This window comes from Solea solea, chromosome 19 (genome assembly GCF_958295425.1).
Source record: "Solea solea chromosome 19, fSolSol10.1, whole genome shotgun sequence".
In the NCBI taxonomy this organism is placed as follows: Eukaryota; Metazoa; Chordata; class Actinopteri; order Pleuronectiformes; family Soleidae; genus Solea; species Solea solea.
In genome coordinates, this window is record NC_081152.1 from 14,856,958 (window position 1) to 14,884,882 (window position 27,925).

The 27,925-nt window shown below is 40.8% G+C and overlaps 1 protein-coding gene across 1 annotated transcript in view; it reads left to right on the forward strand.

The window, feature by feature from the left end:
- The first annotated feature begins 4,348 nt into the window (after positions 1 to 4,348).
- nsmfa (NMDA receptor synaptonuclear signaling and neuronal migration factor a) overlaps positions 4,349 to 27,925 on the forward strand; it is a 36,752-nt gene continuing 13,175 nt past the window's right edge. Inside the window, 5 exon segments of the mRNA XM_058617838.1 lie at positions 4,349 to 4,768; positions 17,389 to 17,444; positions 17,706 to 18,584; positions 19,306 to 19,378; positions 27,310 to 27,362. Coding sequence (XP_058473821.1) covers positions 4,698 to 4,768; positions 17,389 to 17,444; positions 17,706 to 18,584; positions 19,306 to 19,378; positions 27,310 to 27,362 — 1,132 coding nt within the window. The 5' untranslated portion in view covers positions 4,349 to 4,697.

Sequence of the window (27,925 nt, forward strand, 5' to 3'; positions counted from 1 at the left end):
TTGGTCGTGTCACCTAAGATGGTATTTTTATCAGCCGGCTTTTTTGTGCACATTTTCTCACTGTCAGAGGGAGCGATTAAGTCTCAGATGAAAGGTGCGATAATATGCTAAATGTGCATGCGTGTTTGAATAGTTTGTAAAGTTTACTTCACACACAAACACATACAGATACAGACAGATGTGCATTCCTACTCGCTGATGCTGTACATAAAGCAAAATGCTAACATCAGCATTTCTCTCATCTGGGTGTAATCGCAATTACAACATATTTGCTGTTGCAAATTATTTTTATTGTAGCATCAAGTCACTCTGCAATTCTGTTTCTGTAAAAGTTAAGGTGTGTCGGCACCATGGAGAGAAGGACCTACCAGCTTAGAATGAGGGAACATGTCTTTGTGACTAAGTTTGAGGAATGGACGTGTGAAGGATGCTTAACCCTTTAACACCCAAGACTCAAAATGGCTGTCTGGAATTCTTTTCGCTTATTTTAACCATTAAAAGGGTCAGAAATATCTGGCAGTCTTTTACAATTCACTGCATGATAAAATAGTTTGTTAACAATTTAAAATGAAGAAAAACTATTTTTATTGAGGAAAAAACCCTGTACACCAGATTTTGCGTCTTAAATTTTGCGTGTCAATAGGATTCATCCTTGCGAAACTGAAACGACTGAAATGGCATTTTTGAGACATTTTACAGGATCATTGAACATTTTTCTGAGACGTATAATCTCTTCATGGACATTCAGCAGCATCCTTTAGTTAAAACAAAGAAGGGACATTGTGAGCAAGCACTTTTTGTCAAAGAATAGCCCGAGGGCTGGGGTGCCCCTGAGCAAGGCACACAATTCCACATTGCTTCCCAGGTGCAGATACAGTAAGTGCTGCCCATTGCTCCTGTGCCTGACTTGTGTGTTCTAATGATGGGTTAAATGCACTCAATAATTGTTGTGTGTGTGTAAAAATAACTTATTTTAAATCTAATAAAATCATCGTACATTCACACTGCTATTAGAATGGTGGCTAAACGTGAGCCACTTGTAGAGCTGCACAATGACAACACGACCAAGTGCAATATCACCACAGACATTTCAACTATTTGGTGTAATTAAACAGCATTATGAACAAAGAGGTTTCAGTGCTGCAGTAAAAAGGCCCAAACAGTTCGCTTTTAAAATCATCATAATTATATCTGCTTCCATAAAATGACAGACAGGACTTTTTTGATATAGTTAAATCATAGCCAGTTGTTCCATTCAAATGCACGTCCAGTACAGCTATTTCAGTCTGAATGACCAACAAACAGACTGTCACAGTGAAAGAGCCACCTTTACATTCATTCATTCTACTGGCATGAATACACATTTTAATGAATAGAAAACTGAAAGGGACAACCATTGACCTTGTAAATGACTTACAGTATACTTCCAGTTTTAGTTTAATGGTTGATTAAGTAATGGGTTGGTTTTTAACTCAATCTTCACACAAGAACGATCAGAAGTGAGATCATAGAGTCATTTCATCTCTCTCCTCAAAGTGACTCTTTGGCTACTTGGCCGGCTGCAGTTGTAGCCGGCGCAGACTCAAATATCGATCTGCTTTCTCAAACAATCAAATGACGAGTGCTTGTCAGGGTCAGGGAGACACCGATATCAGCCGATGTGTGATCTATGCCTGCATGTGTCTTTTATTGTCTTCCTTTCATCCCCTCCGCTGCTCTCTTTTTTTGGCAGTAGTTATTTCTCTTCCTTCATTCATCCCCAATGCTCCGCTCCCCTCTGCACACAGTCCCCCCCTCATGCTTTTTTGAATCCTAGCTTTCCATTCATGCCTCCTCTTTCCATTATCATTTTTTGTGCGATGAGCTGTCCTCCGTCCCTCCCTTCATTCATCCCTCATTCCACTGTCCTGATCAGTCCATCCACACACACACACACACACACACACACTCTTTCTTGGTCTCGTCAGAGCTGCCTGGAATTATTTACTGCTTAATGGCTGAGAGCAGCTCACACAGCCCAATGGTGCTTTTCTTTATTTATTGATTTTCATTCCTTTTGTCTTAGTGTTTGTGTAACTGTGTGTGTGTGTGTGTGTGTGTGTGTGTGTGTGGGTGTACTGAAAGCGGGACATACCAAAAGATATAAAGCCCAAGGACAACATGCACATCAGGGCTGCGGGTGATATGACCTGTGGACTGGAAGATTGATCGATTGATTTGAAGTGTGAAGGATAATTCCTTTACAGTGATGAGTCTGCTGCCTCCCATCTCTGTCCGTTTACGTGATGTATGCATGTGTCCACACACCTGTCCACGCCACGCCATTGTCCACAACATGATGATGATACACGGCCTCTGCAGGAGTAGTGTGTTGCACTTTCATCACATGATTGCAATTCCTTTTTAACACACACAAAACAAAACTACAAAACCCATTTTGATGAAATGAAGATGGAGGATACAGGAGTTCTTATTGTCTCGTCCTGATTTGCTTTCAATCCTTTGTCCTAAAATAAGTAATTTTCTTATAATGTATGTACGAAGCTTGACATCCGTTTCTAAAACATTATGCCCCAATGGTGTATATTTCCATTTATATTTTTAGGTTTACAATAACCAATCTTGTGGTACTGGACCGATACTGATACAGAGACTCATACTGGCTCCTCCCTACTGTAGATGACTGCTGAATGCTGACAATCTTAGAGCGTATATTTCAATTACTCCGCATTCTATTTTGTCTGTAGCTCGGTTCAATGTTCTGTTGCCCTCTAAAATCTTAGTGTGGTTTATCTGGTTAAATTAAAATGATAACAATAATATTAGACCTTACTCATGTTTAACTATGTCTCCATCGTCAGTTGTTTACACATTACTATACTTTTTCAGAACTGGTTCATTTGCCTTTTAAATCATAATAAACTGGTTCCACCTGCGACCCTTTCACCAAAGTGGTGACTTGTGATATTGGGACTAAAATGCAGGGTCATAATAAGGCAGGTTGTTGCTGAGAAGAATATTTAATGAATGCTAAAGGCTTGCAGAACCTTTATTTGACAGGAGGGCAGACGGGTAAACAAACCTAAACTCAAACAAATACTCAAAGGGACACAGAAGTATGAGGTCAAACACAGGGACAGAGATGAGCACAGGGACTATATACTAAAGGGATTATACACATCAGGGTGAGGTAGAGAATCACAGGAAGAAGGAACAGAAAGGTTAAAAAAAGGAGAGATAAGACGGGATGTACCAACCAACCAACGAACAAAGAATCCAAAGAGTCACCTTAAAAAAACTGCAGTTCAACCAAACCATGTTGAAGGAGAGACGTCACTAAGAACAAAAATACACATTTATTTACCAGACGTTACTGCAGAATGAGAAATTCTTCTAAAAGTAGAAAATGACAGCATAATTACAATTATTGAACACTCAGATCTTAGTAGATCTTCCTGTTGGCCGACGCTACCCGTCAGTCACACTGGTGGCGTCTTCCTTTATCGTTTATTTTACTCTAAATGGGAACATCATTTACAAAACTGTCACCATGTTCTATTGAAGATGATCTGAAACTAGCAATTGAGACCATTAACTCCTCAGGGAAATGTTGACTGATGTCATAAAACAAGTGAGAAAAAGACTTGTTTTCCCACAGGCTTCCTTTCAAACGGAGTCGTTTTTTGCAACCAGTACAGTCGCCCCCTGGTGGCTAACTGCCACTTTCATCCTAATTGCTACAAGCTTCGATTTTCATACTTTCAGAATCATGATCATTTCAGAGGCTCTGGTTAAAGTTCAGATGGTTATAGTTTCGGTTTGGCTTCCAAAATGAGCAGAAGTCAATGTAACGTTCTTACAAGAACAGCTGTGCTGTGTGTAGATCTTTATTAGGCTTTGTACATCTTTACAGGGCTTTTGGAAGGTTAAGATTTGCTTTATTTTAGGGTTAGATTAAGGGCTAGGCATGTAGTTGTGGTGCTCAAGATTGGGGTAAATTGCTAGGGAATGCATTTTGTCTTTGAGTGTCCTCTCCAAGTGTGTGTGTGTGTGTGTGTGTTTCCTAAAACAAAAAATGTAGTAAATGTACAAAGACACATAGAGAATGGTCCAAAAAGATTAATAGGGGGGTTTCACACACACCAAGTGTCCCGGGTCCAGGATATTACACCAGCCACGCCCCCTCCACTTTGAGGTGATGATGATGATGATGAGTATAATGATGATATCACCACACCATCCTCCAATTGCATTTTTTTCTTTTTCGATCAATGACGGAGAGAGAGAGAGGGGGAGAGAGAGGGGGAGGGAGAGAGAGAGAGAGAGCTCTGTGTATTTTCAGCCACAATCTGACAGATGTGCAACTGCATCACGTAGGTGCTCATATCCGGAGAGACACACACACAAAGAGGGAGAGGGAGGGAAAGAGAGAGACTGCCGTCCACCTCTCTCCTTTTTTCATCTCTTCGATCTGCAGACTCGGACGTGACCTACCAGCTCCTGGATTTCCCATCTCCAACTTTGTCTTTGTTGCGGTTTTTCCCTTCCCTTATATTCTTTTTCTCCCTCTCTCTCTCTCTCTTCCATTGTCGCATTCCTCCTCTGTCCTCCTTCGTGTACAGTTTTTTTTTTCTATTTTTATTTTTAATTTTTTTGGGAATGAACTGTTTTCCTACCCGCGTCGTTTCCATGTCAGCATGGGAACTGCCGTGTCCAAAAGGAAGAATTTAAGAAACGATGCGATATCTTCCGTGGCGGCAAAAGTTAGGTGAGTGACAGCCGGATCGAGCTCTGCGCCTTCAGCAGCAGAAGAACCGAACATGTGTTCCTGCTTCCAGGTGTGTGTGTGTGTGTGTGAGTGAGTGAGCCTGTAGTGAACTTCAAATTAGTGCCACTTGTGTGTATGTCTATGTGTGTGTTTTTTATGATTTGCCTCTGCGTAATCCTGCCTGGCTGCCTGTGCGCCAAAATGGGCTTCTGTGCGCTTTTGTCCGCATGGTGTGCGGACTGTCCCGTACTCACGGCCGTGTGCGTAAAAAGCCCCCCTCCTTTAATCTCCCCTAACAACGCTGCAGCTTTAAAGGTCACAATTACCTTGTAATTCCCTAATTTTCCTTCATCAGCTTTGGCTGAATGAGCTGGAGGAGAATATTTTTGCCCCTGACACGTTTTCTTCTTCTTCTTCTTCTTCTTCTGTTGTTGTGAATGAAGCATCATTGTGTAATGAAAGTCATGCAGAGGCAAAGCGCGAGGCTCACTGTGACTCACTAAACGCTCCCCAGTTTGGCAACACCTAAAATAGCACACTCTACACACACACACACACACATATATATATATATATATAGCATGCGCTCTAAAAATGTAATCTATAGATTTTCATTGCATTATTATTATTATTTTTATTTTTTTTTTTAAACAAAGAGATGCTTCCCCCCCCTCTGTGTCCTGCACGGCCGCATCGACCCCCAGTTGCAGACATGTAGCAGCAGCAAAGTGTCTGCTGCTGCTAGTGGTGCCTTCACGCCCTGGCTGCATGGCAAATGATCCAGCCATCAATTAATCAATCACAAGGGAATCGATCCGGCCGTTTGCACTGATCACCTATAACGGTCAGTTACTAGAGGACAGCGTAGGTACATAAGCGGCTGTTAATGTATTCAGCCTGGGTATAAAAAAAGGACTCAGACTGCCTGGCAGGAGTCCAATCCGTTAAAAGCTGTTAACGGCTCTCTCCCCTATGAAGGAGACAAAGTCTCCTTATGTGTATGTATGTATGTATGTATGGTTACAGTCAGGGATGTATGGATTTTTAATGGTCAGATCCGCATCCAGCTGCAACAACATCAGCAGCAGGAGCAAACAGTGTAGGCTCTCTGTGCATCATGTGCTGTGCTGACTGCTGCAGTTTGCAGAAGCACGTGTGGCTCTGTGTGTGTGTGTGTGTGTGTCTACACATGAAGTGTACACCGTGTGCTGCGATGGAGAGTGAGATCCGCGCGCTAAAATCCAACGTTCTCCCCCAGTGTTTTGTCTTGACTTTAGTCAATGAATGACCTTGACTTTGTTGTGAAGAAGACACTCCAAAGCAAACAGATGTGGGCTGATGTTCTATTACGTCATTTGCAGGGTATGTGTGTGTGTGTGTGTGTCTTCAGGACATTTTTCTGGATAAACACTGATCTCGTCAGGACCAGGCAGGACCAAACCCTGCATGGTCCTAATGAGACAGAATGTCATTTCTGAGTCTCTGGTTACAGCGAAGATTATCTTGTGAACTGTGTCTAGGTTATGGTTAGTATTTGACATTAACTGGTTATGGTTAGGTAAGGGATTAGGCTTTGGTTAAGCTGTTCAGTCAATGCAGTGGCGTAAAAAAAATAATATAGCTTGTACATGTGAATAAAATACGGGCTTTTCCTTTCTTTTTCTCATTTCTGCAAACTCACACTCGGCACACACATGCACACACACGTGCACAGACACACACACACTTTACACAATTTAGTCATTTAAATTCTCATCTTCTGTCTCACTCCCTCACAGAATTCAGAGATTGATTTTTCAGACGTAATGGCAGAATGAACCTCTTCTCCTCTCCTGGTGGGGAAATGCAGCTGAATCACATCCAATATTTATCACTTTTTTCTCCACCTGCACACAATCCCATGAATGAGGAATCAAACACTAAAAAAGGGAAGGGGTTTCTCTCCGTCCCCCGTCCCCCACCTCACACTCAAACATCAATCTACATGCAGGCAGGGACGCACTGAAGTGCTGTCTGTCGGCATCTACTTATGCTCTCATCTCTTCTCCAGTCTGTCTGAAGGATAGCCTGGACTCTGAATCCTCTGAATATTTAACGTTAGAGCTGGACTTTCCTCTTTTTTCCTTCTGCACCTGTAGCATCCTTAAATGTAAACAAAACCCAAATTCTAAACCTAAATCTAAAAGAATAGCCTTATAAAGACTTATCTCCACCATCCTGGTGTAAATTCAACACTTCCAACAAATCTGTACACACGCAGTAAAACCTACTCTTGTAAGTTTTTTGTTTCTTTCACAGATGTTGAAATGTGTAGCCCTTGCCTATGATGTGTGACACTTAATTTGTCTGGGAGGGTGATGCGTCTCACAACCGGTGGAGCATATCAAGATGTGTGAGCCGATTAGAAGAAAAGAGTATCCTTAGAATGAGACTTTAGACAAGAGCCTTGCTTTACAAAGACTGTCCCTGGTATACTTCCGATCGCATATCGCGGACCCTGGTATACTCGCATGTCAGGGTCCTGTAGTATCCCACTTCACCATTGGGCGGCGGTACAAGTCGCTGGGACGCTGGGAGTAGGAAACATTCCGACCAAAGATGAAGAGAACGACGCTACAGCTCCCTCGGACATGTCCAGTTCTAGTGGCTCACAGCTGAAAGGCCCGTCGGGCAGAGGGAGTCAGGGTGTCAGCCGGTTCGAGGGTCGCCAGGTCGAGGGTCGGATGACTATCCTTGGCAACTACTTCTTCTGTGGGTCAAAAATGTTTTTTCTGCTTGGTGAGCGGGGCTTATACTCCACCTACCGGTGGGGCAGAGGTTCAGTTCTTGCATGTTCCAAAATCTGGGCTACACGTGCAGCCTGGGCACGGTGCGCGGAAGTATACCAGGGCCTTCAGGCAGCCATGAATGAAGAAGAATGCCATCTTTTGTGTTCAGCAAAGGCCACCGTACTTCCCAGATGCACCTGGGAAAGGGAGGGGTGAGCAGAGGAGTTCTTCATCTGTCATAATCTGCAGTCTCACTATTAGATGTCACTAAGTCAATGCATTTAATTTAGAGTAGGATTCATCCTCCCGGGGGACCACGATTGCCTTATTTATTATTACATTAATGTTGATATTCCTACAGGACAATGTTTGTGATTAGTAAAAAAAAAAAATAATAATAATAATGTGGATGAAAATACATTAGTTCTCTCACAGATGACGTGTTGGTGATCAGCCAGGTTAGGAATGGAATACACTAAAGGAGGCGTAGGCAGGCGTCTTGTGCTCGGTGGTTAATCTGTGCCTGTGACAGCTTATGTTTATGGATTGCTGGTTATGAAACAGGTCACAGTCTCCCCTCCAGCAGCCCATGAGAAGTATTACGAGTGAGAGAGAGGGAGAGGAGAGAGAGAAGAGAGAGAGAAGAGATTACTTCCCATTTACACAGCAGTATTCTGTGACACTGAGCGGGAAAGCAAACGCTTTGATCTCTCTGTCAGCCGGAGACGAGAGGAGAGGGCTCTGCCCGCGAGTCGGCTGAAGGACATTGGACAACAGTGATCACAGAGCTGTGGGGTTGAAGATGAAAGGACTGGTTTATACTGATTGATGCAAATGAGATATTGTGTCTTAGTTCATCGAGGAAAGTGGACAGGTGCGACTGTCTTTGCTGTGGCCCCGCCGTCACTCTGCTGTCATCAGGTCAATGTCTGTTACATAACTGTTTTAAGTGTTTGTCCTTTTTAAAATGTCACTGAGATTCAGGTGAACTCGCCTTTTAACTGTACAGACAGAATAAAATTTGATATATTTTGATTTTCAGTATTTTCATTAGAGCACATCCTTCTCACTCTTTCCCTCCTCCTTTGTTTAGTCAGACAGTTTATTTTCTTTCCATAAATGTGCTGAATGAGGCAGATTTTTCAGAGAACAAATGATTAGGACTCCCACAGCGCTTTCTGATTATTCGGCTGTGACTGTCTGCTGTTGTGCATACTTTTATTCTGTTCTTTATTTATTATATGACAAAAGTATCTCAACTCACTTTCTCACTTGTCTAAGAAATGATCTTATAACTGGCTGGAGAACAAGCGTGTAGCTGGACATCTGTTGTTTCACAACAAGGTCACAAATAGACTGTGTGCTAATCTATTCCCCCTTGAAACAATAATGAATATAAAGGTTTATGTATCATGATATTTTTGACACAGATGCAACTAATAAAATAGGTTTTTTTACTTGAATACAAATATAGTGCAAATCTGAAAACTATTTCCAGAAATACAGCCAAATAATCTGTGGTCTCACTAAATTACTTTGAAGTGAGTATTAGAAATTGCCTGTAATGAGAAGTTTTAAACCATGCAAATGCTGGAAATAGACTGATCAGTAGCAACATTAAAACAGATCACTACTACTAATATCGTTTCAGACGAGTTCACTGTTTTGTCTGTGGCCTGGTTTGAAAGAGTTCTTGAGTCCTATTTTTTATTTAATCAAATCAGTTACTAGTTTTAATTCCTCTCCCTGTTTCTCGGATTAATTTGAAGAACAGTGTGGTCTCCTCGTCGCTCCTTGCAGGTCTAATACACCGTCTAGTTTTTGAAGGTCAAAAGCTTAAAGTGCATCATAATTTATTCAACAAGTCTCTTATTGTTGCGCTTAATCACATTTTCAGCTTTTAGTGGGACAATGATTTTTAAAGTTTCTGGCATTTCTACTCCAGATTATTTATATTATGTGCAAACTTTTCATAAAAACAAAAAATCTCTGCTGAGAAAACACAAACAAATACTATACTATAATTAAAAGGTTGCGTGTTAAATGCGTGTAGGCTACAGCAGAGAGACAGAAGAGTGTCACAGCTGCATCACTCAGCACCGTATGTGGTTGGGGACTTTGCGGTGAGCCCCCTAGTGCACTGACATTTTAATCAGATCCCCCCCATCAGTTACTTCGCTCCCACATGTCCCATAATGCACTGCAATTAACATTCCAAGGTCCCTGTGGCCCTCAACAGCCCCAACAATCCTATCTCTCTCAACAGGTCCTCATCATCCACTCCAGCTGTGCAGTTGTATGTGTCATCTATATGTGCCGTGAGAAAACCCAATTCAATTAGTCCACCTGAGAGGAGAATTCAATTAAGGCGCGTTAAGAGTGAAAAAACCTCTTTGCCTGGCAGCCCATTGTTTACAGTGGAGAGACATCCGCTCCGATGACATTGCAGACCAGTGGGAACACTGCCGGGGGAGAGATTGCCTGTTTTCAGCCATGAACTGCTCGCCCTCAAACGATATATATATTGTCAAGCGCTGTTTAACAGCATCAGAATCCACAGGGGAAATGGGATGGGATGACTGTGATGTGGATCAATAATGGAGATACTGTATGTGTTGGCGCTGCAACGTGAGCCGCTGCATTGTAAAAATTGAACTGTATGGAACGAGTGAATAAATGTTGTGTTGGTCAACATTTCTGCTTCAATGGACGAACAAGTTAAACCAAAGAAACGAGAGATAATTGGAAAGTCAATCATCAATGTAGAATTGTCCTTTTGGCATGAAGATTTTGAGGTTTTACAAATATGTATGACTGCATTAACTTTAATTTAGGATAGCATTAAAAGTATCTTAAAAAAAATTTGCCCAAATGTTTCCGACAATCTTAAAATACACCGTAATCTGTATATTCACAATTAAGTACTATAGGGGCGGAAATTGCCAGAAACAACACGATATTGCAAAATCATTTATTGCGATATACTCACGCAACTCTAGTATGTGTGAGCACTTGGCACCATCTAGTAGACTGAAACGTCAATCGATGGTTTTTTTTATGCTAATCCAAAATAAGCTTAACGTGCATTGGTAACATCAGTCAAAAACTTTTATAATACTAGGTGTCTCAAAAGCAATATATCGGCATGCAAAATATTGCAATATTTCACTGTATCGAACTGGATTTAATGAGCACCAGAACAGACAGCAACATGTACATCGTACACACACTCCACTCTTCTACGACTGTGTAGCTGCATGAATTCTGTTTACTTCCATGTCTACCGTAAAGCACATAATAAATGTGTATACTACCGTACATGACATCTATAACTTCTGGACCAAACTCCATGTGAAACCTCAGAGTTATGAAGGAAATATGCAGTACTATGAGTGTGTTGTCTTCTTGTTTTTGCATTGTATTGTGTGTATTTGTCACTAATGAATCACGACTACTCGTTCCCATTCTGCTGTTGGATTTCTCCCTGGATAACAATTTCCATGATTCCACCGTGCATCACAACATCATCAAATTATGTTTTCAGTTATTGTTTTGATTGAGAGAACCACAAGTGGCAGAAATTACATACTTTTTGTTTAATTAATGCTTGGTTCATATCCAAACGTGGGCGGATGTTTAACAGCGTAAACTCATCCAGGGAAACTGCTCGACTGATGGGTATTGCGGGATGTGGGTGTAAAAAGTAACATTTTCAAATAAGTGGATTAAGTTTGGATGGAATAAGTACTTGTCTGAGCAGACACGCAGGAGATTGTTCTAGCTAGATGCAGGAGGAGCTGAGGTGCATCTTCCTCTTGTTGAGGATGCATCCGAGCATCTGCCAAGTGGTTAGTGAAAGAGTCGGCACATGTAGTGCAAAGTGTTCATGAAGTGCAGTGTGTGTAACTGTGTCTGACTTATTCAGCTTGTGAAACGCTATCGGTATGCCACAGTATCGGTTGAACTGTAGACCCAGGCAAAGGCTCTAATTCACTCACCCTCACCCATTCACTCAGAGGAACAAAACAAATCACCAGACAGTGAAGCGGGAGCGTCAGGTTTCACGTTATACCTATGGAAGTTTACGTAATGGGATCAGAGCTACTCTTGAAATTCACAGTAGGTCTGACCAAGCATCCGTATCATCCCAGCAATTAGCGAAATGTGACATGTTTCCATTTCAGGGGACATTTCCCTTGGTGGTAGGAGTTGTAAGTGCGGCTACTGTTGCAAAACAAAACAAAATGATTAGTTCATCTGTGATATGTAGTGGTTTTGGTGGGTGTTGATACAGGCATCAGATCAGAAAACATTCTGGATGTAATTACAACAACTTTTTGGGAACTAGAGCTGTGTGACGTCCATGTTGGCAGCTGCAAAAAAATGGGCAGTGTTACATGAATTATGTGACTATGGTCATGGCTTGCATTAAACACTATTGCACTTTAAACCACAAGCGTTTCCCCAGGGAGATATGTGAAAAATATGTTTGTTGGTTGTTAAATCCCATTTCAACCTGTCTCATAAATAGAACATAGCAGTTTTCATAACACACACGAGTTACTGCTCCTTTTTTAGTACCTTTTAAAGTTCTTCCACCTCTACATCACTATGACGATAGCTACTTTTATCTGATCTTTAATCCAGGACTGAACTTGATCCTGTGCCATCTTGCTGCACAAATGTGCTGGGTTTTTTTTGTTTTTTTTTTACACTGTTTCAGTGTCCATCAGCAGCCCGTGTTTTATTGTGTATAAAATACATCACACTAAATGAGCTCATTTACATGTTAAATGCCACTAAGGGGTTTTCAGATTTGGCCCAAAAGGGGGAAACTTAATTTATTCCTTTCTTGCTCATTATGTCAATCAAGGCTAGATATCACTCTGATTTACAAGGTCCCAATTCAGTTTGATATCCCATTAAATGTTGATTACTTTAGAGATTTTTGCAGACCAACTTTGCTTGGTTATTAAAGGAGATTTTTGAATTGAGAATTGTAAAAGAGTTCTCTAACCTGGCACATCACTAAAACTATTAATGTTTGTATGAGTAGTTACATTAAAACACTATTATATCACAGTCATTGGTGATGACTTAAACTTGAACCTTAAAAACTATTTTTTGTTAAAAATAAAGATATTTACCAAGGTGTCCAGCAGTGGCCTACATCCATTCTCTCTTTGTTCAACTGAACACAATAATAAATTAAACTGACCTCTTAAGCAGACAATCACGACACAGCAGTATCTGAAAAGTGGCCTATGGAAGTATTTCTGATTCTACACCACGACCAAAGCTATAGTGGTCAAGTCAACTCTCAAGTAGGGATGGTAATCGGTATCGGTTAGTATCGGTATGGGTCCGATACTGGTCAAAATCACTGGCTATCGGACAGATACATCCTATATATCACATGCTTCACTATGCACGGACTGTAAAAATGTAAATAAAAATCAGCAAAAGCATTTCAGCTGAGTCATGTTTGGGCTATTAATATCTTCTTTTTGGGAGAACAATATTTGTTACACAATTGGAGAATTGTGTCTCTGAAATGACTCGGCACAAATGTGTTGTTAACAGCTTCACACGTTCATAAATGGTCTAAAATATTGGTTATATATCGGTTGATACTCGAGTTTTAGATATCGGTATCGGACACAAAAAAGTGGGACATCCCTATTTAAAAGACGGAGAGGATTTTATTAATCAAGCTTTCAAATGGAGACTGATATTAATCGGATAGTTTTGAGTGTGCTTTCTCTTCAGAAACCTGCTCTTTCTGAAGTTTGCTCTTTTCATTTTTAATGTGCCCATGTTTTCTTCCTCTCTGTTCTAATCTCATCCCCCCCCTCACACACTCCCTTCCCTCCAATGCATCTCTCTCCCAAAACACCCGTCACATGTCTGCAAGCATGCATGAATGAAAAACCTCCCTGCACACAGCTCTCCCTCTTCATTTTCAAATGCATAGTAGAGTATCTCTCCCCCTCTCTCACACACACACACACCTGCGTACCCCTGATGTGCTCATATGTCATGTACGGAGTGGGTGCAGTAACGTGAGGAAACGCAGCAGGGAGACAGGTTTTGTTCAGTGGATGGATTGAGACGCTCCTATTTTGCTCTATGGTTTCCAACTCAGTTTACTCTCATGTATAATGGATGATGCAAGTCTCTGGAAACATTGTTTGGCGATTCTAATCAGTGTGGCCATCCTGTTGAATAATAAAACAGCCCGGGCAAAATGACAATGTCTGAGGGACACCTGCTGATCAAGAGCGCTAGACTGCATTCATCACAAGTGTCTTTAAGTGGGATTGTTGCCGGTTACATCATCACCATATGCTGACACACGCAGTCAGACAAAGATTTTTTAGCTTTTATTTCTTTTCTTCTGTAGTTGAGTACTCATGCACTTGTGCAACAGAGGAGTTGAAGTGAGAAGATGCAGTATGCTGAAGTCGCATGGTGGTGAGCTATTTTTAGAAGTGTAGTGAGAAGGGAGCTGGATGATGTCGCAGCACGTGCGACATCAGTTTCTCAGTCAACCCAAAATTCTCTTAGTTTGTCCCATTAACAGCACACCGACTCTCCCTCTTCACCAACAGGACTAAACACCGCAAACCCAGGAAAAACATTAACATTTATGATGGGTGCACGAAAAAAGGGGGGACAATTAAAAGGATGTTAAGGCTTGATTCTCATGCAGTAAGTTTTTCAGTTTTACCCGAGGAGGTTCCATAATTTAAAGTGTTACTACATTTGCAGTTCTAAGGTGGTAATAAGAAACCCTACTTAATTGAGGCACTAACTGCTGAGGGTAATAATTGTCTGCCTTAAAGAGCATGGTCATTAGTGTCAGATAATGAATACTTTGCAGCCATGTCATGTGCACAAAGCTAACAACTGACCAGAGTGGTGCGTGTGCCTGAGGTCTCCTTAATCTCAGTTTACTGTTAACAATGATCGGTTTTCTACAGACTAATACAAATAAAAAGTTGACAGCGTTAAGGCTGTAGTGCGTATAATTTAAATATGAATGAATGTCTGTCACATTCCATTGCCATTGCAAATGAGTTCACACAATGCCGATTAAGCTCATCAGCTGCACATGACTCTCTCTGTGTTTTGTCAGAGTAGCAGTTTTGTCTTTTCATGTCTGTGTCTTGACATCACCACGCTGCACATGACTGAGCAGGTGAAGCTTCATAGCTTTGTGTGATATTGAAAATGGATGCACTGCCAACAGCAATTAACAGCTGCCTGAATAGGTGTTCAATCCCAGTTGTTGCTGTTTCCTTCACCAGGCAGCTCCAATTAAGTTTCCTGAATGGAGTTGACAACACACAAGTAACCAAAGTAACGTAAGAAAGTAAGAAGAGCTTTAGTTTCTTATTTCTTTCACTGTGTGTGTCTTTGTATGTGAGAGAGAGACAGATTGGGTTGGGGTGGAGGAAAGAAAACTAGGTCTTAGACCAGAGGGTCTGCCGACTTTTAGTAATTACTCAGAAATCCACTGGGGTACAGATGGTACTGTAACAGCAAGTGTGGTTTAAATCCCACATACGTCAAAAGAGCAAGTTACCATGTATCATATTAGACGCACAACAAAAGCACAACTGCCGGGTCTGGTCACGGTGCAGTCCAACCACTCGACATTGTTTTAATAAAAAGGCCAATCAATTATCTGCCAATTATCCACACACCATGAGTGACTGATCTGATTTCACGCTAATGCATGGTAGCAGGAAAAGGACCTAGTGTTTGGAGGTGCACAGTTTGTAATCTGACTGTTCACTGTGCCTGGAAATGATGCAGAAAGGCAACAGCAACATGAAGTATCTTAGCCGAGCCGAAGCGGAACATAAAATAACATTATACTTAATCCTTATTTCCACAACAGGTAAATTACAGCAGCCGACAGTAAAAGCAAATAGCAAGCATGCATTATACACACTATAGGATATATAGAAACATGTTTAATAATAAAATAAATGAGTCTTGTGGCGTAACTTGAATAAGACCATGATTGCTCCCTTTTGCAGGACCTCAGCAAAACTTCATATGCGGTCCTAGGTAGGTAAATCCTGCTTTCTAACACATTGGGACTAAAATTAATAAATAAAAAGGCATGCAAAAGCGAAAAAAGGTGGTGTGGCACAACAGCAGTGTGAGTGAGTGTTGGTGTGTGCACTGTATATGCCTGGTGTGCTGGACAGGCTTGAATAATTGACAGAGCTGTGAGGTAGGAGGCATACGCCCACAGAATCTCCTGTACGAGGGGGTCTCTTCTGTACAAATATGGCTTCATACGTGTCTTTCTCCTTTATGTGTGTGTACTTTTTATTTGTTATCTCTTTTCTGGCACAAACAGTGACCTTGTCAGGACCAGTAGTCCTCATAGAAACCAAATCCTGGTACTAATGAGGCCTAATTTCCTAGTTACGATTAGGCATAGCAGTTTAGTTAGGCTGTCCGAATGAATAGAAGTCAATGAGAGTCCTTAAAAGGATAGTTGTGCAAACGTGTGTGTGTGTGTGTCTTTCAGCAGTCACCTGTGACATCAGCCGCATTAGGGAAAACCTAACCCCCAGAAGCTGAAGCTATTTCCCCGAGTAAATTGAAAGATGTAAACACTTAATTAGCCCCTGATAGTGCAGGTCAGCGAGTGTGAACACATCAGGATCACATCGATGTGGTAAACTCAGTCAAAAGTGCCAAGTGCTTTCGGCACTAGATAGAAGAAAAACATACAAACAGCATGGCAATTCGTGCTTTTAAGTGATAAAAGTATTGGAATCTCAGTATTAAAAGTCCAGTTGCAAGAGTAAATATCAAGTATGAAATCTCCCAAAATTGAAATAATTATTTAAATTTTGGAAAAAAGTAAATGTTATTCATAGTTTGTTTATTATTGCTGTGGCACATTTCCTCTCAGTTAGGACTCGGATTAACATTGTGAGCACGTCTACAGACTGAGTAATCTGTCTCCCTCTTACACATTCTCTCCTCTTTTTTTTTTTTTTAAACTCTGTTTTCCAATCCTGTCACACACCGACTAGAGCAACATTACAAGGGCAGTGTCATTACACCGCAGGGCCTAGGGCCATTTTATGTAAAAGGGAGAAGCCCTATGTGAATTTGGTTTGTAGTTCTATATGTGGTTGATATATATTGGTCTAGATTATTTTTTCTATGAGAGGAAAAGAAAGATCAAGAGGAAAACATTGAAATAGATGCAGTCATGTGGCTATGGAGCTCAAAACATCTATTTTCAGCACATCTCCAAGCTATCTTCCTCAGTTGCTATGGGGGTTAAATTGTTCTTGACATGGAGCATGTATATATATATATACATATATATATATACATATATATGTATATATATATATATATATATATATATATATATACATATATGTATATATACACACACATATATATACATATATATGTATATATAAAGCATATCCATATATACATTCTGTGTAGGTGTGAAACAAGAACAATAAACATAACACATGAACAAATGAACGTACAGACTGCTGTTAGCAATTACAACTACCAATGTGGTCATTCAGAGAAATGAAATCGTCCCAAAACAGTTCTCTCCTCTCCTCACACTGTCCGTCTCAGAGTTGGAGGCAGCCTGAAGTGTGGAGATAAAACAGCTGCATCTTAATCTGTGGGTGGCACGAGCCTACAAAGAAAGCAATTAGGTTCATAATTTATTCCCTTGCCCCTTCTCTCTCCACTCCTCTCGTCTCCCTCTTCATTTTCCGTCCTCACTCATCCATCCTTTCCACACATGAATTAATGTCTTTATGCGTGTCATGTGTGTCCCCACAGAGCAGTGCGAGCATTCGGAGAGAACCTGTCCCACTCTGAAAACCGAAAAGGATCAGGTCAGCGTCTTTGCCATCCTGTCATGTGTCCACACCTCTGTGCTACTCTGCATATTCCGTTAATCCTTAATTTATCCTGTGCTGAAATGACAGGCTGGGATTATTAGTGTGCACTACAATGGCACAGAAATTTGATGATGATATCCGTAATGTCTTCTTCTTCCTTTTCCTCTTTTTTGCTTTTCTTTGAGTCAATAGTGTCTTGGTTTTTATTCACATTCCCTGACACTAAGTCTTTGTCGTTTCCTTCCAACATTGTAGCTCATCTACTGTGTGAAACCTTGGTGGGTCCTGACCCAGAGTCACCAAGCGACACGACTGGCCACAACAACAACAACCACCTCCATCCCTGCATCAACAAGGACAATCCAGAGCCCAGCCTGGTGAAACAGCCACTGGGCCTGCTCCAGGCACCTCTTCCCTCCATCACCATTTCTACCAAGCAATCGCGGTTATCCCTTGAGCGTAGCTTCTCAGCAGAGGAGGACCAGCTGAAGGGCGTGGAGTGCACCCTGCAGCCTGCCCGTGTGTACACCATCACCACCCAGCACGGTATGCTGATGAGCAGCGGCCGGAGCAGCAAGGAGAGCCTAGAACTGGACGTCTTGAAGGAGAAGTCAGGGAGTGGCGGGGTGGGATCCAGAGGTGGCTTGATGCAGCCCTCCCCGTCCCCATCTTCCGCCTCTTCATCTCCAACCCAGTACCATCATGCCAGCAGCAGCAGCAGCAGCAGCAGCCGTGGAAGCCACCACCACCACGGAATCCACCACCACCACGCCGTTGCCGGCACCAGTGTGCCCTCCGGCAGCGGTGGAAGCAGCAGCGGCAGCAGCAACCAGCAGCAGTGCCTAGGCATCGCTGGATCCAGCTCCCAACATGCATCACACCACTCCCACCACCACCATCACCTTTCACAGCCCCCACTGCAGACCTCCGTCAGTGCCCACAATATCCGCAGCTGGGCCGAGGGTGGAAAAGGGGAGGCGGAGTGCAGCGGGCTGGCCTGTGACTCATGCAGTGGCGTCCCCTCGCGGAGTCAGGGCTCCCTGGACCTGGAGAGTGCGCCCCGAGAGGCAGGCAAGCATCACAGACGCCTAGAGCGGATGTGGAGTGTGGACCGGATGACTGGGTTGGAGAGAGGTGAGAGGGTGGACGACACAGACGAAGGGAGAGGCGCTGAAATTTAAACATGGGGTGGGAGGGGGGATGTTCTGAGGCCTTACGGCTGGGACTACCGGGTTTGGTATCTGACCAGAGAAGAAATAGAAATTGAACATTTTCAATATATTGTAAAAAATAACACTCATTATGTAGATGTATGAGGGCAGCGAGCTCTTGCCGTATGCTCCTGTTAAACATTAAGAAATCCCACTTTTCTCCTAGTCTAGTGTTTGTAAATTATTTAGTTATCTAGTTATTTTTTTAATTTTTTAAAAAGCAATGACTCCAACTTTTGTAGTAAAAAATTAAAGTGCTTTAAGTCAACATTACGTCAGGAATAACTGAAAAATCAGCTCAGGCTTTAGTGAAACACATTGAATGTGAGCTATATATCTGTATTTATTTGCTTAAATACACATTTTCAAATCTATTTCTTCTTTGGTCTGTTGGGGATTGAGGGTTTGATGTTGGATGTGACGTTGTGGTCTGTAGCTCTGACTCTCCGTCTCTGCTGTCTCTTCCTGTGCGTCTCCCTCTCTCCATTTGTGGAGTGGTGGACTGTGAAGTGCTGGTGCTGTCACCGAGTTTCATGCTTTCGTAACGCTTATTTATTTATTAACAACATTTGCCAAATGCGGCACATTTGTCTCCGTCTTTCCCCGCTTAACGTCGCCATCGTAATCTTTCTCTCTGATTGCAGAGGACACCAACTGGTTCCCCAAGGAAAACATGTTCAGCTTTCAGACCGCTACGACGACCATGCAGGCGTGAGTGTCCCCCGTCCAAACACACATGTACACAAAGAAGCCGCATGTGGGGATTTTACGATGGCTGCTGTATTGACAAAGTCACTAGACCGTGTCTGTGTTTTTGAATGTTTTAGGTCATTAACTGTAAAGTAGATACTTTTTACAACACCTCCAACCATTTTCCACAGCTTTTCGGATCGATCTCCTTCCTTTAAGGCAGCCCATTGATTTTTCCATTGAACTCGCAGATGCTTGTGGCTTGCTCAAAGGAGATAGTCCATCATTGGTTTTATTTTTCAGGTTAATTGATTGTTTAACTTTTTAGATTGACTGCTTTCAAGGATCTGCTAATTGATTTTTATAACTCAGCCTTATTCCATACACTGACAAAGTGAGAGGCACTGAAAACATGGGTGGGAGGGGGTGAGCAGGGCTGTTCTGACGCCTTGTGGCTGGGACTTACAGGTTTGGTATCTGACCAGTGAAGAAATAGCAATTAAACATTTCCAACATATTGCAAAAATAACACTCATTATGTAGATACGTGAGGGAAATGAGCTGACAATTCATTTCAAATTGTGCCCTTCCATCTTTCACATGGTGTTACATCTTTGGGAGACAAATTATCTTCTTCCAGTTTGTCCTCTATGCTTCTTATACACTGATGTCTACACTTGTTTTCTCTATTCTCTTCTTTCTTCCTGCCTTCTATCCCATTATTCTTCGGAACACTCAAACAGGATATCGTGAGTATTCTTCCCTGCCTGCTTTCTTCTTTTTTCCATATCTCGCATTACTCTTGTCCTAATCTGCTGGTCGTTAATGTAATGTCATTTAACCTTCATCCTTGGGCACAAAAGACACTGAGCAAAGCGGAATGGATAAAAGGTTTGCAGCTTATAAGTCTGTATATGTGTTTTTATATGAAGTGGAGAGAAAAGAAAACCCTGTTTTTGTTTAAAATGATGCTTAGTCAGGTAGAAGCTTACGCAGCACAAATAAAAAACAAATGAGTAACAGGATTTTCATGAACGAGAGCATAGAGGGAAAAAAAGTAATACAGTGCAGCTGAGTAAGTCTGCCAAGCTGGAGTCAGAAAAGACGTCCCGTCTTTGTGTTGGTTTGAAATAAACCCTGTTAGCTCACATCCAAGCAGTCAATTACGAGAACACACATACACGAGGGTTTTTGTGGCCATCATGTTTGCACTCTAATCCTACTCTACATCACTAATTATCTCTGAATCTGTGCTGGCTGACTCAAACCATGTTTGGCGCTGACTGTGGTGGTTGGCTGGAGAGGAACATTTGCTAACATGTGATTTCCTAGTGTCTTCTGGTAAGAAATCATAACGACAGCGATAATAAGCCTTTAATAAAAATATATAAAAAAAACAATTGTATTACTTTGCACAGGCATTCATTGAGTAACATTAATAACACTAATAATAATGTACTGCCAAGCCAAACCGTGACATGTCATACTGCACACCCCTCCTGCTAAAACCACACCATGCCTAAACTAAACCATAATGTCTTGCTAACCCGAGCTGCTCTTTAATGCTGATGTTCTAAATTGTTTGACTGAATTATCCTCGGAAACCAACCAACGAAATGTGAAAAATGTGGGGTTCTTTTAGGTGTTTATACTATAACTATTGGGTAACTATGGATCAAAGCCAACACAAGACTTGAGGCCAAGTGCCACAGACTGGGGAGGGAGGTTTTGAGTGATGTACCAATGCAATGGTTTTGTTCGCATCAAGAAAATAAAGAATAAAACTGACACTTTTCATTATTTTTGGGAGGATTTTACTTTCCTCTACTTAACCAGAATCGTCAAAGCAGCCACAGTAGACTATTCTCAAACACACAATCTTTTGTTAATAATCAGCTTCTTGGGATTTTTGGTTCACACTTTTCCTAGTTAATAAAACTTTAATCTGTTGAAAGCACAACCACTCAGTGAAAGTGATACATTTCACACCACGTCTGCACTTGACACACGAACGAACTCAGCGCAAATCACTTTCCAGTTCCAAGTTACCAGATCATTTCCTCATTTAACTGAGTGACAGTCCTCGACAACAACGCTCCTGTCTTTGCGTAAGACACCGTAGTCTTTGCCAAGTAAACCTACAAACCTCTACTCGCTAAATTAAGCTACTCTTAGCTCAAAACCCAACACATCTATAAGCTAAAACATGGAGGATACTGGAGTCAAGCATCCATGAATGAGTCTGGGAAAGTATGAAGTAACATAAAATCCCTCCCAAAAGCCACATAAGGTCACAAGATCAGTGTGGATTATAACACATGCATACTGGCTCATTTGTTGCTGGGATGACACAGAAAAGAAGATTAGAGCTGGCGATGTGGTTTGTTTTCCTTACCAACAAACCATCACCCCAGCCTTCATGTGGCTAAATAAACCCTGCAGCTAAAAGCCCTGGCACCAGCCTCCCTGCACTATCCTACCCCTTGCCACGCTAGCATTCTCCCTATCTCATCCCTTTAATACTGTGCCACATCCTGGCAGGGCTTTCCACGGATTTGTGCAGAGAAAAAGGAGAGAAAGGGAGCAGAGTTCAGCAGAAGTCATCCAGAGGTATGGAGCGTCCGCTGCCAGGCTGTGCTCGACCTGAGTGCTACTGTCACTCATCTCTAGCCATGTCTAATCTGACTGAGCAAAAAGAGTCAGAATGTGGCATTTGAAGGTGTGAGGACGTCAGTGGCTTTCATTAGGACGAATAGGATCCACTGACCTAAAGTAGGCCGGATTTGTTCTGCCAACCACAGTGAATTTCGATTTTCATTCCTAGGCAAAGCGGTGTTCATTGTGCTGACTGTACTTGTTATTTAAAAAGATTGCATTTGCTCATATTTGGCTGATAAGTTGTGCTCAATATGTATGAATAGCTTTGTAGGAAGTTTTGGGTTGCAGAATGTGAAGTTAAAGTCAGAAAAACCAAAAATCAACAGGAAACAACAAGAGTGAGATCCTGTGACACTTGGAGGAGTTATGACATCGATAACAAGTTTGGAGCAGAGAGAGTCCCACTCACACCCAGATGCCCTGACACTCAGCGGCAGATGGTGAATGTGACACTAGGCAGTACATCTCAGTGCCTTTGAATGTCGGTGTCATCCATCTGCAGTGTCAACTTCATCAATGTTGTGTGTGTTATTCATCCGATTAGTAGCTTGAACATTCTGGGGGAAATAAACAGCAGAACAAACTTTTAGGGGGAAACACTGAAATCCAGTGTTCACCTGAAATCACTACTTTAATCCTTAGTGGTCATGCAGTACAGATCCGTGCCACAGAATAAAACACAACTCTTTATATAGACATCGGGGGGGGGGGGGGGGGGGGCTTTATAGCTCACATTTTCAGGCTTTACAAAGTGCACTTTTTTAAAAGTTATGATTCATCCAGGGATTTTTATAGCGATAACTGTGCAAAAGTCACAAAAAGTCGCAAAAGTTATTGTTGTTCTGAACTGTCCAAATTTCACAAATTCAATCAGATTTTAGTTTTAATTTAGTATTGTGTTAATATAGTTGGCGAAAATAAAAAAATATATATTTTTCAAAAGATTGTCCTGGAAAAAATGGTATAAAGACACTGTACTGCACATTCTTATAGCCTGTATATATACATTTTAACATAGTAATGAAAAAAGCAGCCTAAATGCTCTGTGTTCTAAGGGTTAAGGAATAATTTAAATGTTATCAGGTCACGTGCAGGTTTGTCTAACAACAGGGGAGAGGAGATACGGGATAAACCTCATGATCCATGCATTTGCACTGGCTGAATTAATATACTGCGTATGTACAATGTAATCAAGAATAAGTCTAAGGCCACTGCAATTAGCTGATTTAATTAAAGAAAAAACTGTTAATGCAGAACTTAAGTGTCTACATGATGTATTATTATAAGAATAAATTAACCAGGTGAATGTTAATTTGTAACTGCGACTATCTGCACTATGGGAAGTGCTGGGCAGTGAAGCTTCCATTATCTGTCACGACTGCATTGACACATGAAGAAGAATGTATATCACAGATGGTGCAACAGGGAGAGACAGAGGGAAAGTGCAGAAAAAGCAAGACTGAAACTGTCAAACGTACAGGAACATTTCACCAAAAATAAACCAATGAAATGAGTTAAACGCTATAGTGTGAATATGAGTTCAATCGGAATTTTAAACCTCCATTTACTCTCTTCAGTCTCGGTCTCTGAACCGAATCTTAATCAAATAAAGCCACTGGCGATATTGTACATTGTAATATTACATTTTAAAATATTCATCCCTTTTTTTTTTAAATTAGTAACAATCTTTGAAGATGGAACTGCATTGTCACGATAGACCAATATTTAGCAATAACAGCAGATGGAACTGGAGTAGCATGTAAAATTAGTAAGACAATTTTATTACATGTAAATATGTAAAAAAAATAAATAACAGAAATAGCCCGGCCAGCAGGGTGCAGGACCCGTCAGATCATCTTTTACTGGAGGGTGGACATGGTTTCTCTCACATTCCCTCTCTCTCTCTGCGTCTTAATCTCATTAAGAATCTCAACACCTCTCATCTGTGGCAAACACAGAATACACAAGGTGGCAGTTCTGTCAGCGTAATGGTGTGTTTATTACACCTTATTATGAAAAGAATGAATAGAATATTTAGTAGTACTCCATTTGCTCTCCTTTTTATCACGATTCTGTTCGGTTTTGCTCATAAAAATTGGCAGTAAAATCCACTGCTTGGTAGCTCCCAGGACAAAGTGACTCCAAAGACTGTCCCTCCCTTTATGTTTTCCTCCTACTTTTATTGTGTGTCTCTCCTGCCAGATCAAAAAGGTTACACTTTCCACTCACACAAATGGTGCACACAAGAAGTGCCACATGCAGAGATCATTAATCACGAGTGCTGACGAGTGGCTCGGTGTACCGCAGCTGTGTAGCCGCGACATGGGAGGGAGGAAGAAAGATAAAAGGATGTTTATCTGGGACTCTGCATAGAACATCGTGTCAGGATTAGGCAGCAGGTCACAGAAAGAAAAAAACTTTAAAAAATCCTATTGCTTTTATTCCAAAGTCTTATTACTTACAGAATAAATATCACATACTGTACATTGTTATTCAGAGATGTGACATACTGTTCTCCTAATCTAAAGGAAAAACTATATTCTCTGCCTCTTTGTTATTTTTTTAATTTGCCATATTCGTCTTTAGCAATGGGCCAACTGTGATGTTACATATAAGCCTGTTAAAATGAATCATTTCATAATCAAGCTGCACGATATGTTAAACAGAACGATATTGCAATTATTTTGACATGATATTGTGACTGTGACATTATTCATAATTGGTACCACTGATAATTTTTTAGCCCCAAGTGTCACTTTTAAGTAAAAAGTATTACAATCATAATGGTTTGACATTTTTTTGGAGTGTGCCATCAAAACAATTTCTCTTCAAGTTGAAGAGAATGTTTTTTTTAGCTGGATTTAAAAAATGCCATTTTGTCCCACAATTAGTTTTTATCACATAATTGCAGTGTTGTTTGAATTTGAATATTGCCCCCCGGTTGTATTGTATTTGTGATTATGATTAATTATGCCCCTATTTAACAACTATATAAAGACAAATTAAATTATTATATTATTACATTTTATGTTATATTAACTCATCAGCAGGCATTATGGAGAACTCATCTTGAGGCAAATCTGATTAAAGAGTATGATTATTTAATGTAGGTAAAACATTTAACAGATCCAACAATTACAGTCTTGTTCCATCAGCCTGCGTTTTCAGATGAATATTAATACCTTGCAATTGTAAAGCCTCATTAGCCGATGATTCGCCTCACAAAAAAAGAAGGGTTTATTAGGGTTAATTTATACTTTTTTTTTGTCATCAATGGATTTAAATTTCACTAATGAAGATGAGAAAATGGCTTGTTTGTACGTTCAGTCTCTTTCTCAAACCATGAATGAAAACTCAAACAGAGCAAGACTGATTTAGTCTCAGCGTATATATCCAACTCTGGCAAAAACCATGTTAAAATAACAATGTTATTTTAACAATGCTAAAAAATATGTTACAATAGTACTGCTTGGCAACTAAAGTATCCTCCATTTCTTTACATTTACCCCTTGCTAACATTTTCAAGTAATACACAGCACTATACTGTAGTGGTCACTGCTCTTAAAGGATTAGTATTCTAGATCTTAAATACTTTTATCTGGTCTCAAAACTGCAATATCAATTGTGGTTGATTTCGCAGACTATGAGATATAACTCTGGACCGACACAAGAAGGGTGAAGGTGTCAACTGAAATGCTTCTTATTCACTGTGAATGGAGCAGTGTCAAGCATCACTGAACTGCACTTTGGCTCCATTGATTTACTTTGCTCATGTTGCGTGCAGCAGAATTTCACAAATGTGCTACTTTCCATGGCAGACATCTCATGACAGTAGCAACTAATGATTATTTTCCTAAATCGATTAATCTGTTGATTATTTTCTCAATTAATTGATTAATCGCTTGGTCCATAAAATAGCAGAAAACCTTAAAAAAATGTTGATCCGTGTTCGTCAAACCTGGAAATTATGAAATGTGCTATTGAAGATGAACCAAAACTAGCTATCGAGACTCCTATGGAAAATATTTACCTTTATTATAAATCAAGTGAGTTCTTTCAGCAAACAGCAAAGTTGCCCCCTGGTGGCTATTGAATACATTTCGTATTTTGGTTCAGCAGAACCAGACTAGGTCAATTTTTTTTATTTAGTCTATGGCCATAGACTGCACTGTATAGCTACCTCAGAGTCAGACCTGCCTACCGTAAAGCAATAACGCGACATGAGACTGGTGTAACACATTAGAACTGCAACTAACGATTATTTTAGGTAATTAATCTGTCGATTATTTTCTCGATTAATTGTTTGGTCCATAAAATATCAGAAAACCTGAAAAAATGTTGATCTGGAAATGATGATGTTCTCAAATGTCTTGTTTTGTCCACAAACCAAAATGATTGACTTTTAATGATTTCTTTGTTATCCAGAGCAAAGTGATGAAGAAAATATGCACATTTATGAAGCTTAAACAATCAGAAATCTTGTTTTAACCATATAAAAAACCTTCAAACCGATTATCAATTATCAAAATAGTTGTCGATTAATTTAGTAATCGATTAATAATCGATTAATAGTTTCAGCTCTATAACACATCATTACTCTGAACATTTCACCTCAGATTTGTGAAATGTTTTTCTTTTACAAAAGCTTTCTGACCGTGTCTGAGTTTAAAACCACAATTAACTGGATTTATTTAGAAGCAAAGCTCAATCTTCATTTATCTGACAATGAATCTAGGTAATTATTAATCATGACTGATTAAGAAATAGCCTTATAAATCAATCAGGTTTGAATGTCTTTGCCAAATCTCTCCAGTGCTCATTAGGCCCCATCAACAGAGCTATGACTCGCCTGCTTGGAAAAGTAAAGAAACACAAATGTGCACCCAGTGAACTCCTTTAGCTGCTCTAACTTTTCACTTCATGTGGGTGTTTTCAAAACAGATCTTTCTCCGTCTACGATGAACACAAACCCGGGGTTTCCCTTTCACTGTTCTTACATGACTCATGACTCCACACAAAAACAGCTAATGAAAAGATGTCTTTGCAGTGTGGTACATCACACCCACACCACTCCTGTGACCACTATTTTCCACTCACACTGACACGGAAATGTGTATATTTACCTGTAATTAGCTGTTTTAGAAACACAAGCTTGACACTGAACTCTCCTCTCTTTTTGTCTCGCCTTGCTTTATTTCACGCCCACCCCTTCCTTCTTTCCTCTTTCACCTCTTTTTACATTTTTGGTTCTTCCTCCATCCTCCGTTATCCCTCCTACGCTTTGATTTCTCTATCTACAGGAACTTCCGGAAGCATCTACGGATGGTGGGCAGCAGAAGGATGAAAGCACAGAGTGAGTCAGATGTTAGTGTGTGTGCGAGTGTGCGCCTGTGGTTGACTTGTTTGCTATAGCTGACTGTGATGCTGTTCACCCCGCTATCATTGGTATTTTGTTCATTTATTTTCCTTTCTGGTGTGTCTGTTTGCATGACAGAGAGTGTTGTTGCTTTGCTGGCATCGTGTTTACACCCGGTTGCATTTACTTGTGGATTACATGTTTATCAGTGTGTTTTATAAAAGCCAGACATATGAGTATGTGCATGTGTATGGGTGTGTACGCTGCAGTTGGTCTTTTCCTGTTGCATTGTTAGCCAGGACATGGTCGTCGTGAATGATGTTTTTGAAGAGCAAAAGCAAAGACATGATTGCCCATAATGGAGGAGTGTTTGTCTGCCATAATCTATAGATTCTTTGCTCCGCATTCTGTATGTATGTACATTCACATGTGACTGGTCCGTGATATTAGCTGATAAATTCAAACACCCACCCTCCCAGTGCCGCGGTCACAGCACCTCTTTAATAATTGTTATTTTATTAACTGTACTGTTTGCGTTAAGAGTATTCTTGACACTCAGT